We start from the raw sequence: 17,954 nt of genomic DNA, 5'->3' as shown, positions 1-17,954 counted from the left end.
TGATCTAACGATTTTTCGAACGATAATGGTCCTCTTAGAATAATCTCAGAATACTGTTTTAATGCGAATGGTTACAATCTCTGTATTGCTGTAAAGAATATGAGCAAGAGCAATAAATGTTACATATCCTTAAGAAACAGACTCTTATGTCTACAGACTTCAGATTCTGTAATGTCCTTCAGAAAACAAAAGAGCTTGCTTCACGGCTCTCTTCTGTATTGTACATAAAAACTATGTGTTGACAATGTGCAAATAGATTTAAATTACTTACCAGAAATTTCAATATCTGATACGTCACTAAATTGCTCAATGTTTTCTTCAGCGTGAACTCTGTCCTTTACATCTTGTAACAAAATAGTGGAATTCCCTACAAACAAACACCAACAAAAGGAAAAGTATGTTCATTATCAGTTTACCATTTCATAGTCTTTTATGTAATCTGTCATGCTTTGTTCTGCATAAATAATAATAATAATAATAATAATAATAATAATAATTGTAACAAAGACGGAAAAGTAAAACATCTGTAGCCTTCTTGTATTATGTTAACATGTTAACGAGGTACAATAAACAGTATATTCCATCTTAAGGCTGCGTTCACACTACGTATATTTCAGTCAGTATTGTGGTCCTCATATTGCAACCAAAACCAGGAGTGGATTAAAAACACAGAAAGGATCTGTTCACACAATGTTGAAATTGAGTGGATGGCCGCCATATAACAGTAAATAACAGCCATTATTTCAATATAACGGCCATTGTTCTAAAATAACAGCAAATATTTGCCATTTAATGGCGGCCATCCACTCAATTTCAACATTGTGTGAACAGATCCTTTCTGTGTTTTTAATCCACTCCTGGTTTTGGTTGCAATACTGACTGAAATATACACATACTGACTGAAATATACGTAGTGTGAACGCAGCCTTAAAGTGTCATTGTTGTTTGGACAGCAAACTTATATTTAGAAAATACATTACTAAATAATTACTTTACTGAAAGAGTAGTAGATGCATGAAACAAACTTCAAGCAGATGTGGTTGGTAAATCTACCATAACTGAAATTAAACCTGCCTGGGATAAACATATAACTATTCTAAGATAAGAAAAGGAAATACTAAAAGGGGGGACTGGATGGAGCAGGTGGTCTTTTTCTGCCGACAATTTTCTATATTTCTATCATTTCTACAGATGATCTGATGAGGCCAGAACCAAACTTCTTCCTGTTCTTTAGAAAAACCCTTCTGTTACAAAGGTTACAATTCTGAACTAAGGACTGACCTTGACCGTGGAACAGCTCTTCCACATCCTGTCTGTCGGATACTGGAAAATGACTTCATGGAAGCCAACACTGACTCCAAGGAAGCCAAGACTTTGCCAGTTAACTCTTGGGCCCTCTTAAAAGATTCCTTTGCCCTTTACCTTACTCCCTTTCCCAATACAAAGGCTTATTACAATCTATCAATTCAATAAATTAAAAAAAAAAAAAAGAAAAAAGAAAACTGTGAGAAATTATAAGATACTTGAAAGTTGTATGAGTATTTATACAATGATTTATTTACACGAACTAGAAAACCTCTAACATGGGTCTATAAAAACTATTGTACTCATCCTACATGCCGCTATAGAACCAACTGCACTGCCTAAAATCCTTAATAAGCGCTATATCAATTATTGACTGTGCTTAAAGCGACTATGTACCCACAATCTGTCCCCCCCAAACCACTTGTACCATTGGATAGCTGCTTTTAATCCAAGATCTGTCCTGGGGTCCATTCGGCAGGTGATGCAGTTATTGTCCTATAAAACAACTTTTAAACTTGCAGCCCCGTGCCCAATGGGCATGGCTTAGAATATCTGTGCCCTAACTTTGCACCACCCCTCTTGACCCTCCTCTCCACCCTCTTCATCATTAGGAATGCCACTGAAACATTTTCTCCTGTCTGAACATTGCACAGGTGCCTTAACGATCAAGCCCATGTGCCGAACTGACAAAGGTGGGGAATAGGATACAATCTGCCTGGAGCATTCCTAATGATGAAGAGGGTGGGGAGAAGGGACAGAGAGGTTGTACCAGGCCTAATGCATACACAATCTAGGCCACGCCTGTTGGGCACGGGGCTGCAAGTTTAAAAGTTGTTTTTTAGGACAATAACTGCATCACCTGCCGAACGGACCCCAGGACAGATCTTGGATTAAAAGCAGCTATCTAAAGGTACAAGCGGTTTGGGGGGGTCAGATTGTGGGTACAGAGTCGCTTTAATAGTACAAACCCAGTAAAATTATATCTAAAATTTTAGGAACAGCTGTCCAAATTTCTCTCTTATGTACTACAACAAAAATATCAGCCTATTTTCTGGGCTTCACCTGTTTTGAACGAGTGACAGATGGTCATTTTTAATAAACCAAGTGATGGAACATAGATAGCTCCCATAGACACTTCTGATGACAGCCTTATCATTATATTCCCAGGACTTTTCCCCTGACTAGCCTTCACATATGGAGAACAGGATTTTCAAAACCTTAGAGATCTGTTCAAGAACCTTTGAGGGTTTTAAAATGGATGTATTTCATCTTTGAGAACTCCTATCTTGGTCCATTAAAGGTTATCACCAACTGCAATCAATCTGTTCTTCTCGAGACTAAACCAGCAATCGATACTCCCAGTACTTAAAGACCCATAAAACGGCCCCAAATCCTCTCTTAACCCCACAAAGGGTTATATAAGTTAATGGTACTTAATAATAGAAAATAAAACATTAAAATGCTTGGTATGGCCCCAACCATAAAACCGTGCAGGGCCAGGTAGGTAGCATCGCTATGCATTTTTTATTTATGTATTTTGTTATCACTGTATGTTTCGCTAGAACAATCTATAAAGAATTCTGGACTGAGAAAATGTGCTCTGTAGATAGTAATTAAAATTTTAATAAGTGGGAGATTTTGTTGGCAAGAATCGGTTTTATTAAAACTAAAAAAGCTAATTGACAATACGGGTGCTCTTGCTGTGGCTCCCTGGGGCACCCTACTGCGCTTTGCTCATTCTTCAAACACACAGCAAGGGAAAAAAGTGAGAGACTGTAGCTGGAATAGGGAATGAGGGTATATTTCAGCAAATCATTATTTTAATTCCGAGTCAAAAGGAGTCGGACAGAACGACTGCTCATAATACACCACATATATGCAACTCTTCAGCTGGATGCGCTTTGTACATATATAATACATGCATGACGGTCATTAATGGAGAGGTGCTTCAAGGACATATCGTTTATCTGGAGGAGACGTGGGTGGATCTAGGCCTACTGCCTAATGATGTGTATGTTTCATATTCCCACAACTACATCTAATTAATACTTTCCTTGTTGCACACGAAACGCAACCTTATTAATAGCAAATTCTTTATGGCTTCTAATAAGCAGGGACCCAACGCGTGAATCAGACTTTTCTAAAGGAGAGTAGGTAATGTTCATATGAGTTTGGGGTCAGAGGCCATTACTAATACTAATCAGCACGACGGGAGATGAAATTGCGGAAAGTCTGAAATTTGAAGAAAAATGCAACGAAGAAGCAACTAATAAAAAAAATTCCGTTAATAAGTGCAGAATAGATTGACTATATGCCTAGTGCATGTTTGCTTTTAAAACGAATGCAATTTATATCCCGATATATTTACATATAGCTGCCAGTCAATATTAAGACATTCAATAAAACCGTCTTGATTGACAGCTTAGATTGGTAAAGAAAAAAAATTATAATCAGGCATGTTCATTCCTCCTCACTTATTCCATGGTTTCTCCAAAGATGAGTGTTGTCAGAGGTGTCTGACATACATCTATTGTTTTCTTTATTGATACGTACTCATTTGGCTGCGTCAAACTAAGGTCCTGTTCACAACATGTTTGGCTATCCGGTTCAAACAACCCTTTGATTGACCATTTCAAATGGATCCGTAAAGAGAACTTGTGACCAAAACCCCCAAAAAGATTGTAGCCCCACCTCCAGTGCACCAAAACAACTTATTAGCATAGGGATTGAACTCCTAATATCACAGAAACAGCACAGAAGATAATGGTAGCACTTCTTATAAAAGAATTAAACTGTTCCTATCTTTGTTATGTTGGACAACACACTTAAAGGGAGGACTCGCCTTTTCTCTAGGTCCATCCTCTCACACCCATTCTTAAAATTAGGTTCATGTACAATGTCTGAACTGTCAAATTATAAACCCATACCAGGAACCTATCTCGGGAGCGGTAGGGCATATCAAGAGTCTAAGAAGGTGTGTAATCAATACATCCTAAGATATTTAATGGTAGAAACATCTTATCTTTTTGGGTCAGGCTGGGTTCACATAGAATTATGGGGGGGAAAAAAAGGATGCGATTGTGTGCATGTGTTTAGATCTGCCTTTTCATTGATTTCCATTATAAAAAAAAACAGATCTGAACAGATCCGTTTTTCGTTTAGGGTAAAGAAAAACGTGGTTAACCATGTTTTTCTGTACATTAAAAGTAACCAATTTAAAAACTTAAAACTTTTAAAAATTTAAAAATGCAGCCTAAGCCACAGGTACTGGTCTTGAACTGGTCTTTTTTTTTTTTTAACAGGACAGAGAAATGCAGACCATGCAGTCTCATTTTTGTGTTGCTTTGAAAAACAGGACCCAGGTGGATCTGTTATTCATAAGGGTATGTGCACACAAGGATAAGCCTCACTCATTTGCAGTAGTACGCCACACATACTATTTCCCAGAAAGTAACTGGACACCCCCGCAATCTGTGACCCTGATACGCATACACATCACCGGCACGGCTAATAAATATTGTGAGGGAAACAACATCGGCATCAGTTGCATGCAAGATGCAACATAGTTTAAAGCTCTCAGATTTTTAGAATTGTCTGTTATCATAGGACAGTATTCATAAGTGACATATCCTGCGAGGTGGATCCAGTGATACGCAAGTGGAAGGTGACTGGCGACTGTCGGACCCACAAAACTGGGAATTAGAGACCTACAGGTGCTGCTGCCTTTGTGCCTCTATAGTAGTTAGGCCTCTGTGCATCCATATAGTATTTCTGAAAGTTTGGTTTAGCACAAACCCAACGATCAGCATTTAAATCCCAGGGCCTGGAGAAGGCAGATGCAGCCCGAGGACTGCCTATGGCTTTATCCATGTTTTCCAAGCAGTCTTCAGGCTGCATCCATTTTGTCCAGGCAGCGGGATTCAAATGCCGATCGTTCGGGTTCGTGCGAACCTGAACTTTCCGCAGTTTGGCTCATCTCTACTGTTTATAAACTTTCATATGACAGATTACAATCTCTCGATCAATCCCTCCATCCCTCCCCCCTTACCCGACAAAACTGCCGTTCTGTGGCATTCCTCTCAGTAATATAATCCTCCTCGTGAAGAATTAACACCAGAACTGTTTTATCTCGCTTGAGGCTGTTCCATATGTTAATAATTGCCCCCTTGTGATAATTAATAGTGTGACTAAATTGTAACACGCTCTGCCATTCCCCTGTACTTTCTCTGATACATGAAAAACCGCAAACATAAATGAGAGGGGGAAAAATCTGAAATGTGACATCTTCTACAGTGAGATGTGTGTCAGCTCAGAAGCACGGCTGTTCTGCCGCACATCTGACTCGCTCATAACCGATAGTTATCCAGTTACAAAAGACAAGTAGCAAATTAGCAACATCTGCAGTTTTCAGGGTAATTACTGAAGCAAACTTACAAGCATTAATCATTCTAAAATGCCCAGGAATAAAAGTAAAAAACCCAGGGGTCAGGTGATTTTCACTTCGCAGCAGTAGAACTCGCCTTCCTGCATCTCTTCCTACTCGTTAGATCACCTCTGTTTACCAGGCATACATTGTTTTTAGTAAATCTCGGCTCATTTGTTTTAATACCCTCGTGGGAGTCGGGCCTCTTTCTTTCATCGTGAAATGATTTTTTTTTTTTTTTTATACCTGGAACACGTTCTTTCTCTCCAAACTTTCCATCTCTGCTGTCATCTTCACACGAGCTTGTGTCATCTGTATGTTGAGACAGAAAATAATGAAACATTTCAAAGGCGTGATGACCGGGCTGGCTTAGTTCCAGTTAAACCCTGTTCTTTGAGTATATTTTTTTCCTTATACTGTTGTTATCCAGCGTTTATTGATCTTGTCTTCTACTTTCTGGTTCTCAAAAGAAAAACCTACTGTGAACTTTTTATCAAATGGGTTTCTTCTCGGCCTTCTTCAGCTGCCATAAAAATGATTGAGCCAACCGGGCTTCTCAAATTATTTATGCTTTAACTAGATGAAATAGAGGGGGGGGGGGGAACAACAAGAAAAAAATGTATATAAATACCAACGGTATCTCTCTGAATAGCAGGACATGTGCAAAAAAACACCACAAACTTAATTAGCTGGAATCAAAGTTGCTTTTTCCACGGAGAATAAAACAAGCATGCACTCCAAAGACCTAAATCAATGTGCCCAGCTTAATCATATAAAGGGTTTTTCATCCTAATTGCCGAGCTCTTTAGATTTTGATGAGATGGATACCGAGGAAGATAACCCAGCGAGTGTATATTACCCAGTCATTATCCCAGGCTAAACTTTGATTATTAAAATGGATTCTTGGTGTATATGGCTGACATAATTGCTTTGTCTATGCTCTGCCTTGACATGATTAAAACAAATCATGTGGTGTTCGTCGCTGCTGTTATTTTGCAGCATAGGAAAAAAGGAAAACACTCCATGTAACATTTTAATTTGGTTGATATTCTATTATGGGGAACATTTGCCATTTTTTTTTAGACTTCAAAGGAATAAAAGGGGTTAATTACTCGGCAATTTCTGGCTGACAGATGCCTAAATGTATATGTCCAAATGTTTCTTGTTGACAGCGAATATTGATTGTGATGAGGTTTCTTGATTTTTCTTCAAGAGGCTCTCTGAGTATCTATAAAATGCATTCAGATCATCCATGGAATCATCCATTAACCATAGCAGAGAGACACTCATAAAGGGGCAGACCTGGCTGTCCATGAATTACGTGGTCAATCATTCACCTGCTCCAATACTGACCAGCTGTGGGTTGCCCCACCAAAAATAATTGTATGATCCATCTTCAATTTATCATCTTCAAAACGTCATCTTCCCTAGCAAATACAGTTACATGGGCCAGTTTCAATTTACTATTTTCTAAATTTGATCTACTGCTAACTACACTCACCGGCCACTTTATTAGGTACACCTGTCCAACTGCACGTTACCACTTAATTTCTAATCAGCCAATCACATGGCGGCAACTCAGTGCATTTAGGCATGTAGACATGGTCAAGACAATCTCCTGCAGTTCAAACCGAGCATCGGTATGGGGAAGAAAGGTGATTTGAGTGCCTTTGAACGTGGCATGGTTGTTGGTGCCAGAAGGGCTGGTCTGAGTATTTCAGAAACTGCTGATCTACTGGGATTTTCATGCACAACCATCTCTAGGGTTTACAGAGAATGGTCCGAAAAAGAAAAAACATCCAGTGAGCGGCAGTTCTGTGGGCGGAAATGCCTTGTTGATGCCAGAGGTCAGAGGAGAATGGGCAGACTGGTTCGAGCTGATAGAAAGGCAACAGTGACTCAAATAGCCAACCGTTACAACCAAGGTAGGCAGAAGAGCATCTCTGAACGCACAGTACGTCCAACTTTGAGGCAGATGGGCTACAGCAGCAGAAGACCACACCGGGTGCCACTCCTTTCAGCTAAGAACAGGAAACTGAGGCTACAATTTGCACAAGCTCATCAAAATTGGACAGTAGAAGATTGGAAAAACGTTGCCTGGTCTGATGAGTCTCGATTTCTGCTGCGACATTCGGATGGTAGGGTCAGAATTTGGCATCAACAACATGAAAGCATGGATCCATCCTGCCTTGTATCAACGGTTCAGGCAGGTGGTTGTGGTGTCATGGTGTGGGGAATATTTTCTTGGCACTCTTTGGGCCCCTTGGTACCAATTGAGCATCGTTGCAACGCCACAGCCTACCTGAGTATTGTTGCTGACCATGTCCATCCCTTTATGACCACAATGTACCCAACATCTGATGGCTACTTTCAGTAGGATAATGCGCCATGTCAAAAAAGCTAGAATCATCTCAGACTGGTTTCTTGAACATGACAATGAGTTCACTGTACTCAAATGGCCTCCACAGTCACCAGATCTCAATCCAATAGAGCATCTTTGGGATGTGGTGGAACGGGAGATTCGCATCATGGATGTGCAGCCGACAAATCTGAAGCAACTGTGTGATGCCATCATGTCAATATGGACCAAAATCTCTGAGGAATGCTTCCAGCACCTTGTTGTATCTATGCCACGAAGAATTGAGGCAGTTCTGAAGGCAAAAGGGGGTCCAACCCGTTACTAGCATGGTGTACCTAATAAAGTGGCCGGTGAGTGTAAATGTGCAAAACCAGCTGTATGGACCAACTTAAATTTACTATCTTCTACATTTGACCAGATGCAGCTCCACGCATTCAAAACCACTTGTGCAGACCACCTTAAAGAGGACCTGTCACCCCCCCCCCCCATGCCGGGGCAGAGCCCGGCCGACCCCCGGTGGAGACCCTTATACTTACCCCGTGCACGAAGTCCCGCTCCTGTTGCCGAGATATCGCCGTCTGAAGCCCAGCGCACTCTCATCAGAGAGGAGTCCGACGCTCGTAGAGAATGAATGGAGCAGTCATTCTCTATAGGCGTTGGACTGGAGATCTGTCCTGGGATCTGTTAGGCAGGTGATGCAGTTATTGTCCTAAAAAACTACTTTTAAACCTGCAGCCCTGTGTCAAATTGGTGTGGCCTAGAGTGTCTATTCCCTAGGCCTGCACCACCCCTTTGTCCCTCCTCCCCGCCCTCTTCATCATTAGGAATGCCCCTGCGCAGGATTTCTCCTATTCCTCACTTGTCTGAACACTGCACAGGTGCCTTAAAGATCCAACACGTGCAGTGTTCAGACACGTGATGATTAGGAGAAATCCTGCTCAGGGGCATTGCTAGGCCCAGGGCATAAATACTCTAGGCCACGCCAATTTGACACAAGGCTGCAAGTTTAAAAGTAGTTTTTTAGGACAATAACTGCATCACCTGCCGAACAGACCCCAGGACAGATCTTGGATTGAGAGCAGCTAACTGAATGTACAAGTGGTTTTGGGGGGGGGGGGGGGGCAGATTGCAGGTACAGGGTCGCTTTAAGGCTCTATGTCGAGTGACCTTGAAGGATTCCCAGTGCAAGTCTATGGGGCATTCTAGGTCTCAGACACAGAGCAAGGAGTGCAGTCATGGTGTAGAAACTCAGACCCTGCCAAATAAAAAGTTTTGATATGTCTCTCTGACAAAGTACTGGCAGCAGCAAATTTTAGACACACAACTACCTATTCCCAGTAATATCCATACCGCTTTCTGGAGTAAGAGTGATTTCATACATAATGATACCAAAATGTTATATCAGTGGACAGCCAGCAGTTACCACACACAGTTGTGGATCTAATGAAATAATAAAAACTTGCCTTGATTTTTTATTTTATAGTCTTTACTTTTCAGCATACGATTGTAACGTTCATCTACGGTTTGATCCCTCTTCAGAAGGCTGGAGCTTTGTTCATCTGTGCTGGAAACTGAGGTAGTATTGTTCAAATCTCCTGTAGTACTCATGTTACCCTACAATGATAATACAGGAATGTGTATAGTATGTGTACACAATAAGACAGTCATACTTACCTACCCTCAATTATTTTTTATCAACTAAATTTCAACCAAAATGGTGGATGGTTTGAAGCATAAAACATGTAAGTAAAGTATTAAAGAGACTCTGTCAGTAGGTTTCTGCTGTCCTATGTAAGGGTAGCATAAACTAGTGACAGAGAAGCTGAACAGAATGATGCATTACTTACACTGTTCTATGCAGCTGATCCAGAGATATCCTCCTGAACAACATGGACAATAAGTAGTCCTCTGCATTATGTGCATGAGCCCAGTTGTCCTCAATATTCATGAGATGCAGAAAACTCCACCCACCAGCTGCTGATTGGCAGCTATCTATCCATGTTGTGTATAGGCAGTCAGCTGTCAATCAGCAGCTGGAGGGCGGGGAAGGGGTGTGGCAAGAATCCTATTCTCCGGCATATTAGGAGAACGGCTGAACAGAATTATGCAAGTAATATACCGATCTATTTCAGCATTTCTGTCAATAGTTTATGCTGCCCTCATTTAAGGTGTATGCAACTGAATCCACTTGAAGTTCTACGCGCAGATTCCATAGTGTGCACATACCCTAACACTGTAACACTGAGAAATCTCCTATGAGACCCAACTTCTGTGAGTGTGGCTAAAGGTGGGCAAAGGCCTTCAATATTTGTTGGCTAAACGATCATTATCTCCTCTGCCCTCCCCATAAAGATGACAAAGCATTGCTGTATTCTCTATGTGGAGGGGAGGGGTGACAGACAGCTATGGTGGCAGCTTATCTCTCTGAGAGCAATTTATACACTGAACTGGGTAAGTCTAAAACATAGAAGAATGTAGACAAAATGACTAATATGAACTAAATTTTGAGAGACAACACTAATTTGCTGCATCTATATCCAACATGATGCGGTCTAGCTGAATCCACCTTCTCAATGCGCGGAAAGTTAAATGCTAAGTGTTTCTGAGAAGCTGCCAAACCTGGACACTTTCATAGTTATACAAATTTGTAATATACTTCTATTTAAAACTACCAGTCTTCTGGTACTTATCAGCTGCTGTATGTCCTACAGGAAGTAGTGTATTCTTGTATAGGGGACAAGTAAGAGATTGCTGGGCGTCCAACTTCCGTACCTCCTGGCAATCCCCATATCAGCTCACGTCTCCTATGTTTCGAATAGATGTGTGAGTACGGCACGTGACTCGCGGCTCTATTCATTCCTATGGAGCCGCAGGAAAGAGCCGAGTGCTGTACTTAGCTCTGTCTGGTGGCTCCATTCATCCTCAGTGAGCCGCGGGCCGATATGAGGATTGCTGGGAGGTATGGAGATTGGACCCCCTGCAATCACTTACTTGTCTCCTATCCTGTGGATAGGGGACAAGGTAGTTTACCTTGGAATACTCCTTTAATATTTTTTTATAGCAGTAATTTACAAATCTGTATAACTTTCTGATACTAGTTGATTTAAAATAATTTTTTTAAGATTATTTATCACTGAGCCGGTGGCACTGCTGGATATATCAATAATAGCATGCAGAACATACCTTTCTTACCTGTGGTTTTTATTCTTCTAAAAGGTATGTTCTGAATATATAGTGTTCTCTAGAACATTTTTTACAGGAGTAGTGTCAAAGAGGAGGAGCCTATTGTTCCTTGGGCCTGGCACCGATACGCCACGCCCTGCTGTATCCCTGCCCCTTACATAATCAGCGACATACACTATCCATACAGCAAACCCGGGAAACGATTTTTTAAATTAAAATAAAACCACAGTAAAGGAAGGTATGTTCTGAATGCTTTCACTAATATCTATCCAGCGGTGCCACCAGCTTGGTAAGCAGTCAAGCTGTATCCTGCCGCACCAGGTTAGGAACTGCAGTTCTTGTAACCATCTTCTCATGGGTAGAACTTAATTCCCCAAATAGCGATATACTCTGTCATCTTCTTTGCCAAACTGTTAGTGTAAGAGGGAACACCATGGCAATAGTCTGAGTGAAGAGATCCTGTTCATATCACACTAGATGATATATAGTGTTCTCTAGAAAGGAGATAGCTGACAAACAAGCTGATCCTGCCACCGACTGAGAGAAAGCAACTACAAGTTTCAGAAAGAAAAGCACTCAGGAAAGCAGTGTAATGATAAAGTATAGTAATAAATACTGTCCAATATATATGGTATTAGCAAAGACGTCTAGCTTAGCTTACTAAGAAACTTAAAACATGTTGAGGATGCAGTGTGATTCTTTTTCTTATATAGTGGCTGGCTTTTATTAGAGAATAATGTAATGGTTTTTGTATATGGATTGTGTACACCTATTTTAGATGGTGTGGCACGCTATCACAATTACTATTTTCCCAGTGATATAGTGTTTTACTGTACTGCAGCCTAAAGCCTTATTCACACAATCAGTGTTTTTCCCAGTCCGCATAAAGGCCTGCTCTTTTTCCTCTGTAATCTGTGCAATTTGGTCCGTAATTGCATCCTGGTGCATCCATATCTGCATCAGCATAAAATGTTGAACTGGGTAAGAAAACATTTTTTTGACTAGTTTCCTTTGATTTGATCCACGTTTTTCACAGACGTCGCGGATGTAACATCCGTGACGTCTGTGAAAAACGCGGATCCTATAGACTTCTACTTGCTAATTCATACTGTGATCACGTACAAGTTATGAGAAGTCCTATTTTTTGCCATAGGATTTAGTGGCCTCTAAAATTGTCTAAGGTCGCGGATCTGCAATCACGGACAATGTGTGAATGAAGCCTAAGGCCATGTTCAGACCTTCTAAGGGACTGGCCATTCCGTGACCCGGCCGGTCTCAGAAAAGATCATCCCTGCCAGTACTGCAGTACCGGCCAGATGATCTTTTGAGCCGCTAAGTACTGATGCGGGCGCATTTGTGCGCAACGGCCCTGTGCAACAACGGCCGTGATAAGTACAGAACTTACGTTGTGTGAACATGGCCTAAAACTGGATATCAGTGTGAGGCTGTTTCACACATCACACAACAGAAGCTAGACACAGATTTGGCAGGCTGAGTAATCTGGAGGGAACAGGGATCCATAACGCTATAGCTAATCATTGTATGGACTATATCACCATATCTCTTGTATCTTAGGGCAATGAAATTATTTTTTAGTAGCAGTCTAAACATGGAAGGACTGTAGAGATTACCGAGAAGGGTGGAATTGTGTGGCAGGATTGAGTGACTGAGTTTTAAGTGGGCTAAAAGAAAACGGAGTGCTTCTTTAAAGTGGTTGTCCAGGCCACAAAATTCTTGTCCATGGTCTAGGTCACTGCTACAGAAACGCTGCTCAGTTGCGACCATGCGGCGCCAGGATGCTTTTTACTGCTTCATGAGAATGTATTTTCAAAACACTAGGATTTGCTGAGGATTTCTGATAGAAAATCATATAAAAAACCATAGCAAATCCACATCATCTGAATGTGTCCTGAGGGTAAAGAGGTTAATTACAAAATACAGCAGAGCTATGTTGCTTTCTTATGGAAATATTCTATGTTAGTTGATGATACATATGCTCAACCATACATCTAAACGCCCTTTTACATGAGGCAATTATCGGTTGAACAGACAAATAATTGTCCGCCATAAAAAGCCCAGCAACTTTAAACCTTCCAGTACTCATCAGCTGCTATATGTACTGCAGGAAGTGGTATATTCTTTCCAGTTTGTCATGCTGCTGCCTGCTGCCACTTCTGTTTATGTCAGAAACTAACAGCAGCATTAAAAGGTTTTCTATTGGGACAGGGCCTAACATGGACAGAGGTTAGAGGACAGATTGTTGGACTGGATTGCTCATGCGGCCCTGCACGGACAATAATTGAGCCACGTAAATGCACCTTTTAACCAGCTCTAACATACTGCTGCTCATATCGGGTCTGCCCATGTCAATAGATAGACCCTTAGTTACGCAGGAGGAAAACATTACAATAAAACACATATAAAATAATATAAAAAATACTATATATGGGTTGCCACAGTATCTAGCCAGTGACATTTGTGATTACAATGGTCTGAATTAAAGGGGTTTCCTAGAGGAGCTAAAAGAGTCTGGTATTTTACAGTGTCACCTGTCCATGAGTCCTTTCTTTCTGATCTTGAACAATCCCTTTAATTTTTTTATGCAATTAAATACATTGATTCTCTTTGCAAGCACTTAAATGAAGGCCATAGCAGATCAAAAATAAAACCAAGAGGGACGGTTATTATAATTCATGAAAGAATGGGCACTTTACAAATGCACATGAGCTTCATTCCAGTTTTGATGGGAATTCCATACTCATGATAATGAAGCTAACAGCCTTCCATTACACAAAGCTAGTGCGGCAAGCATCTGCTATAATGGCATGAATCATACTTGCTTACTTCTAGACACATTCCGCCGCTCACAAAAGGCACCAATACAAGGTTAATTTGCTTCGCTCCAAAGGGCATATTCCAAGGCTACTCTCCTACTTGGAAAAAGACTCCAAGGCTAGTCTATTAAAAGGTGAAGAACACTTTAATGAGCTATTAGAGGACTATGTCAAACTAAGAAATACAAATGAAAGTGAAACCATGGAATATCACAATAGGCGGATTTATGTAGAAATAGATTCGTGGTTCTGAATAATACCACTCAGGCATCTTTTATTACGTTACTGAAGTCTCAACACATATCTATATACCGTATCTCTATTTGTACTTTTTTTTCTGCAATTCCTGAAGTGTCAGTTCCATGATTTCTTTGACGTTAGGGTTTTTTTTTTATATCAGTCAGGACGCTGGTTGACCCTTAGGGAGATCAACCAAAAACACCACAGAGATACCATCAGAGTCTCAATGTCAGTATATTCTAGGACATTGCCCCCTGGGAAATCAAATATGCAAAAGAACACTCCAGAGACACCATCAGAGTTTCAACGTAGTGAGCTAGCCAGACCTTCCTCTGGGAAGTAACAACCAAGCCAAGGAATGTCTCCAGTCAAGGAAACCACCCAAGCAAGGTATCCATCCACAGACAGCTGTTTCGGGTTATTTGCCCCTCATCAGTGTGGCTTAGGATTCTGGCTAGTGGGAGCAATGCCTGGTAAGTACATGCAAAAGGACAATGGTTGACCTCAGGGAGATCAACCAAAAACACCACAGAGACACCATCAGAGTCTCGACGTCAGTGTATTCTAGGAAATTGCGCCCTGGGAAATCAAATATGCAAAAGAACACTCCAGAGTCTCAACGTAGTGAGGTCTACCTGAGGTCAACCAGCGTCCTTTTGCATGCACTTACCAGGCATTGCTCCCACTAGCCAGAAACCTACTCCACACTGATGAGGGTCAAATACCCCAAAACAGCTGTCTGTGGATGGATACCTTGCTTGGGTGGTTTCCTTGACTGGAGACATTCCTTGGCTTGGTTGTTCCTTCCTGGAGGAAGGTCTGGCTAGCTCACTACGTTAAGACTCTGATGGTGTCTCTGGAGTGTTCTTTTGCACTTTTATATCAGTCAGGGCACATGTCATCAGAACATAACCTATTATTTATATTCCATTTTGTATTTAACATTTTTTTTTCCATCATTACCTATTTAAAAAAACAAAGTCCTGAATTCTTGTAGTTTTTTCTGTGGCTAATAAGCCTAATAATAGGCTAACACTTCCTATTCTGTAGAGATGACTTCTCCTTATTATCATTACAGGCAAAAGTACATTAAAAGGTAACACCTATATAGGTAGCAAAATATCACACCATTCACACACCTTGTTATTACACATGGAACGGAAAAAGATGACTGTATGATGTTAAGGAAGGATTAAGCTAGGCTTTGCCAAGAGCTCTCACTGTCCTCCCTGGGTACCAGAGTTTGGTGACGTTGTATATTGTACCTGGCATGGTGCTGGAGCTAGAGCATGGCTGACATGTTCATTAGTGCTGACCTCCTGAGAGCGTCTGGCAGACAGGACTCTCCTTTTGAGATACCTTTTCAGTTGGATGCCAGGCATCATGTTCCTGTTCTGGAAGCTGTATAGTGGGAGTTCTCATATTTATCCTTTTATGGTAATGAGGAGATTGTTTAAAGCATTTACATATTTTTTTTTAGAAAAATATTGTGACCTTTGACCCTGGTAAGCGTTGTGGGAGTAATTAAAAGATTTTTCTGGGCAAAATGTCATACAATCGACAGGTTAGCCCATCAGTCACTGACTGGCAGGGTGCTGACACCTGTGCTGATAAGCTGTTCTAGCTGTTTGGCGGTGATGATTAGAGCGTAGCAAATATTAAGCATGCTCTGGTCCACTCTAGCAGCCATAGCAGCTGCTATGGGGCCCAATGCATCAGGGGGCCCTGTTGCCTGCTCCTTCAATACACTGGGCCCCCTGAGTTGTCATCATTTGCAGGATTAGGTGGCAAATTGTGACTCCCAGGTTCTGCAAATGCCCCTTTAACTGCAAGCACTCCTGACAAGCCCTTGCAGTTTTGACTAACCTTGACGACTTAGTGGTCAGTTGGGAAGGAGGGAGGGGCTCACTCAAAAATTTGCTATGGGGCCAGCCATTTCTAGTTACGCTCCTGGCTCTGAGCTTCCTGTACTGCATCTTGACACATACAAAATGCCTCTTGGTGAAACATTATTGTGGTGACCTACCTCAGCAAGTGGTTGGCTGAGTAGGCACTTTAATACAGCTGATGTCGCTGGGGAAGCTGCACATTTTTTCCGTAATCAACCAATGGGCAAACAATGTAATTTAGGAGCACATTGAGAAAGAGAAATTCTTTAAGGGAAGGTAATATGGAAAAATGTTGGCCTGTTGTCCCAACTCCTTAACCCATAGCTGCACCAGGACGTTACTGAACATCCTGGCGCTGCTTTCGGAGTTCAGAGGGGGGTCGCACAGCGACCCCGCTCTGAACTGCCGAGATCCCGGGTGCTACATGCAGCCTGGGACTGCGGCTATTAGCAGTCCAATCGCTGTGCCCGCTAATTAGGTTGACAGCTGCATCTAAGTACTTGTTGCTCCCCATACCTGGTGCTCTAGTGGGGGCATTGACCCCAGAAACCCAACCCCCCCCCCCCCCCCCCAGCGACGCAATCGCAAAAAAGCAATCCCTGCATGTGTCCTGGGCCAGGGTTTGCGCCGTAATGGTGCTGATCCCGGCTCGGCACTCTATTGCTTTCGGCTGCAATAGAGTACAGATCTCATTGATCTATGCAGTAGAACTAAAATGAATAGATCTCAATGAGAGATCAGTGTAGTAATACTAAAAGTCCCCCAGGGGAGCTTCTAGTATATGAGTAAAAAAAAAATAAATGATTTTTTATTAATACAAATCCCCTCCCCTAATAAAAGTTTGAATCACCCCCCTTTCCCCATTTTATAAATAAAAATAAATATATAAATAAACATGTTTGGTATCGCTGCGTGCGTAATCGCCTGAACTATTAAATGATCACAATTCCGATCACGCACGGCGTAAGCATAAAAAAAGTTCCAAAGTGCAAAATTGGCCATTGTAATAAAAAGCGAACAAAAAGTCACATATGCGCAATCAAGCTACCGATAGAAAGAACACATCATGGTGCAAAAAATGACACCTCACACAGCCCCACAGACCAAAGGATAAAAGTGCTATAAGCCTGTGAATAGAGCAATTTTAAGGAACATATATTTTCAAAGGTTTTAATTTTTTCTTAAAAGCCATCAAATAAAATAAAAGTTATAAAAGTTACATATCATTGTATTCGTAACAACTTGAGGAAAATGTATAACAACCTCCCCCCCCCCAAAAAAAAAAAAATAGCGTAAACCCCCCCCCCCCCCGTTTTTCTGGCTACACAGCATATTTAAGGCAAAAGTTACATCTGCCATTGCAAAGTACAATTAGTGGCGCAAAAAATAAGGGCTCATCTGGGTCTCTGTGTCCCCTAGGGGTTAAAGGGTATCTGTCAACTCCCGGGCCCTACCTAAGTTGCTGTCAATGTGCTGTAGCTGGCAGTCCCCTTGTGAGCATGGTGACTTTTATTTATTATACATAATCTGACGTCTCCTACTGTAATGAAGAGGTAAAGAGTAGTTGTTTGTGCCCCACTCTGGCACACCTCACTACTCCTTCCTCTTCCCTCTTCTTCATGAATAATTAATGCTGCTCGGCCTCCTGCTCGCTCAGCTGTCAGCCAGTGTCTCTGATTGCAGCTCAGAGAAATGGTGGTTTTACACGGAACGATTTATCG

At 41.5% G+C, this 17,954-nt stretch overlaps 1 protein-coding gene across 2 annotated transcripts in view; it reads right to left on the bottom strand.

The window, feature by feature from the left end:
* KIZ (kizuna centrosomal protein) overlaps positions 1-17,954 on the bottom strand; it is a 102,026-nt gene that overhangs the window by 39,535 nt on the left and 44,537 nt on the right. The window contains exons 9-11 of one of the 2 annotated variants that reach the window (XM_069954224.1): positions 9,551-9,701; positions 5,975-6,040; positions 272-367 (exon numbers count right to left, since the gene is read on the bottom strand). In XM_069954224.1, coding sequence (XP_069810325.1) covers positions 272-367; positions 5,975-6,040; positions 9,551-9,701 — 313 coding nt within the window. The remainder of the gene's footprint in view (positions 1-271; positions 368-5,974; positions 6,041-9,550; positions 9,702-17,954) is intronic. The other variant, XM_069954225.1, reaches the window with a different exon arrangement.

This window comes from Dendropsophus ebraccatus, chromosome 15, assembly GCF_027789765.1.
Source record: "Dendropsophus ebraccatus isolate aDenEbr1 chromosome 15, aDenEbr1.pat, whole genome shotgun sequence".
Classification (NCBI taxonomy): domain Eukaryota; kingdom Metazoa; phylum Chordata; class Amphibia; order Anura; family Hylidae; genus Dendropsophus; species Dendropsophus ebraccatus.
The sequence above is the reverse complement of the archived record's forward strand: the minus strand, read 5'-3'. Positions and strand labels throughout refer to the sequence as shown.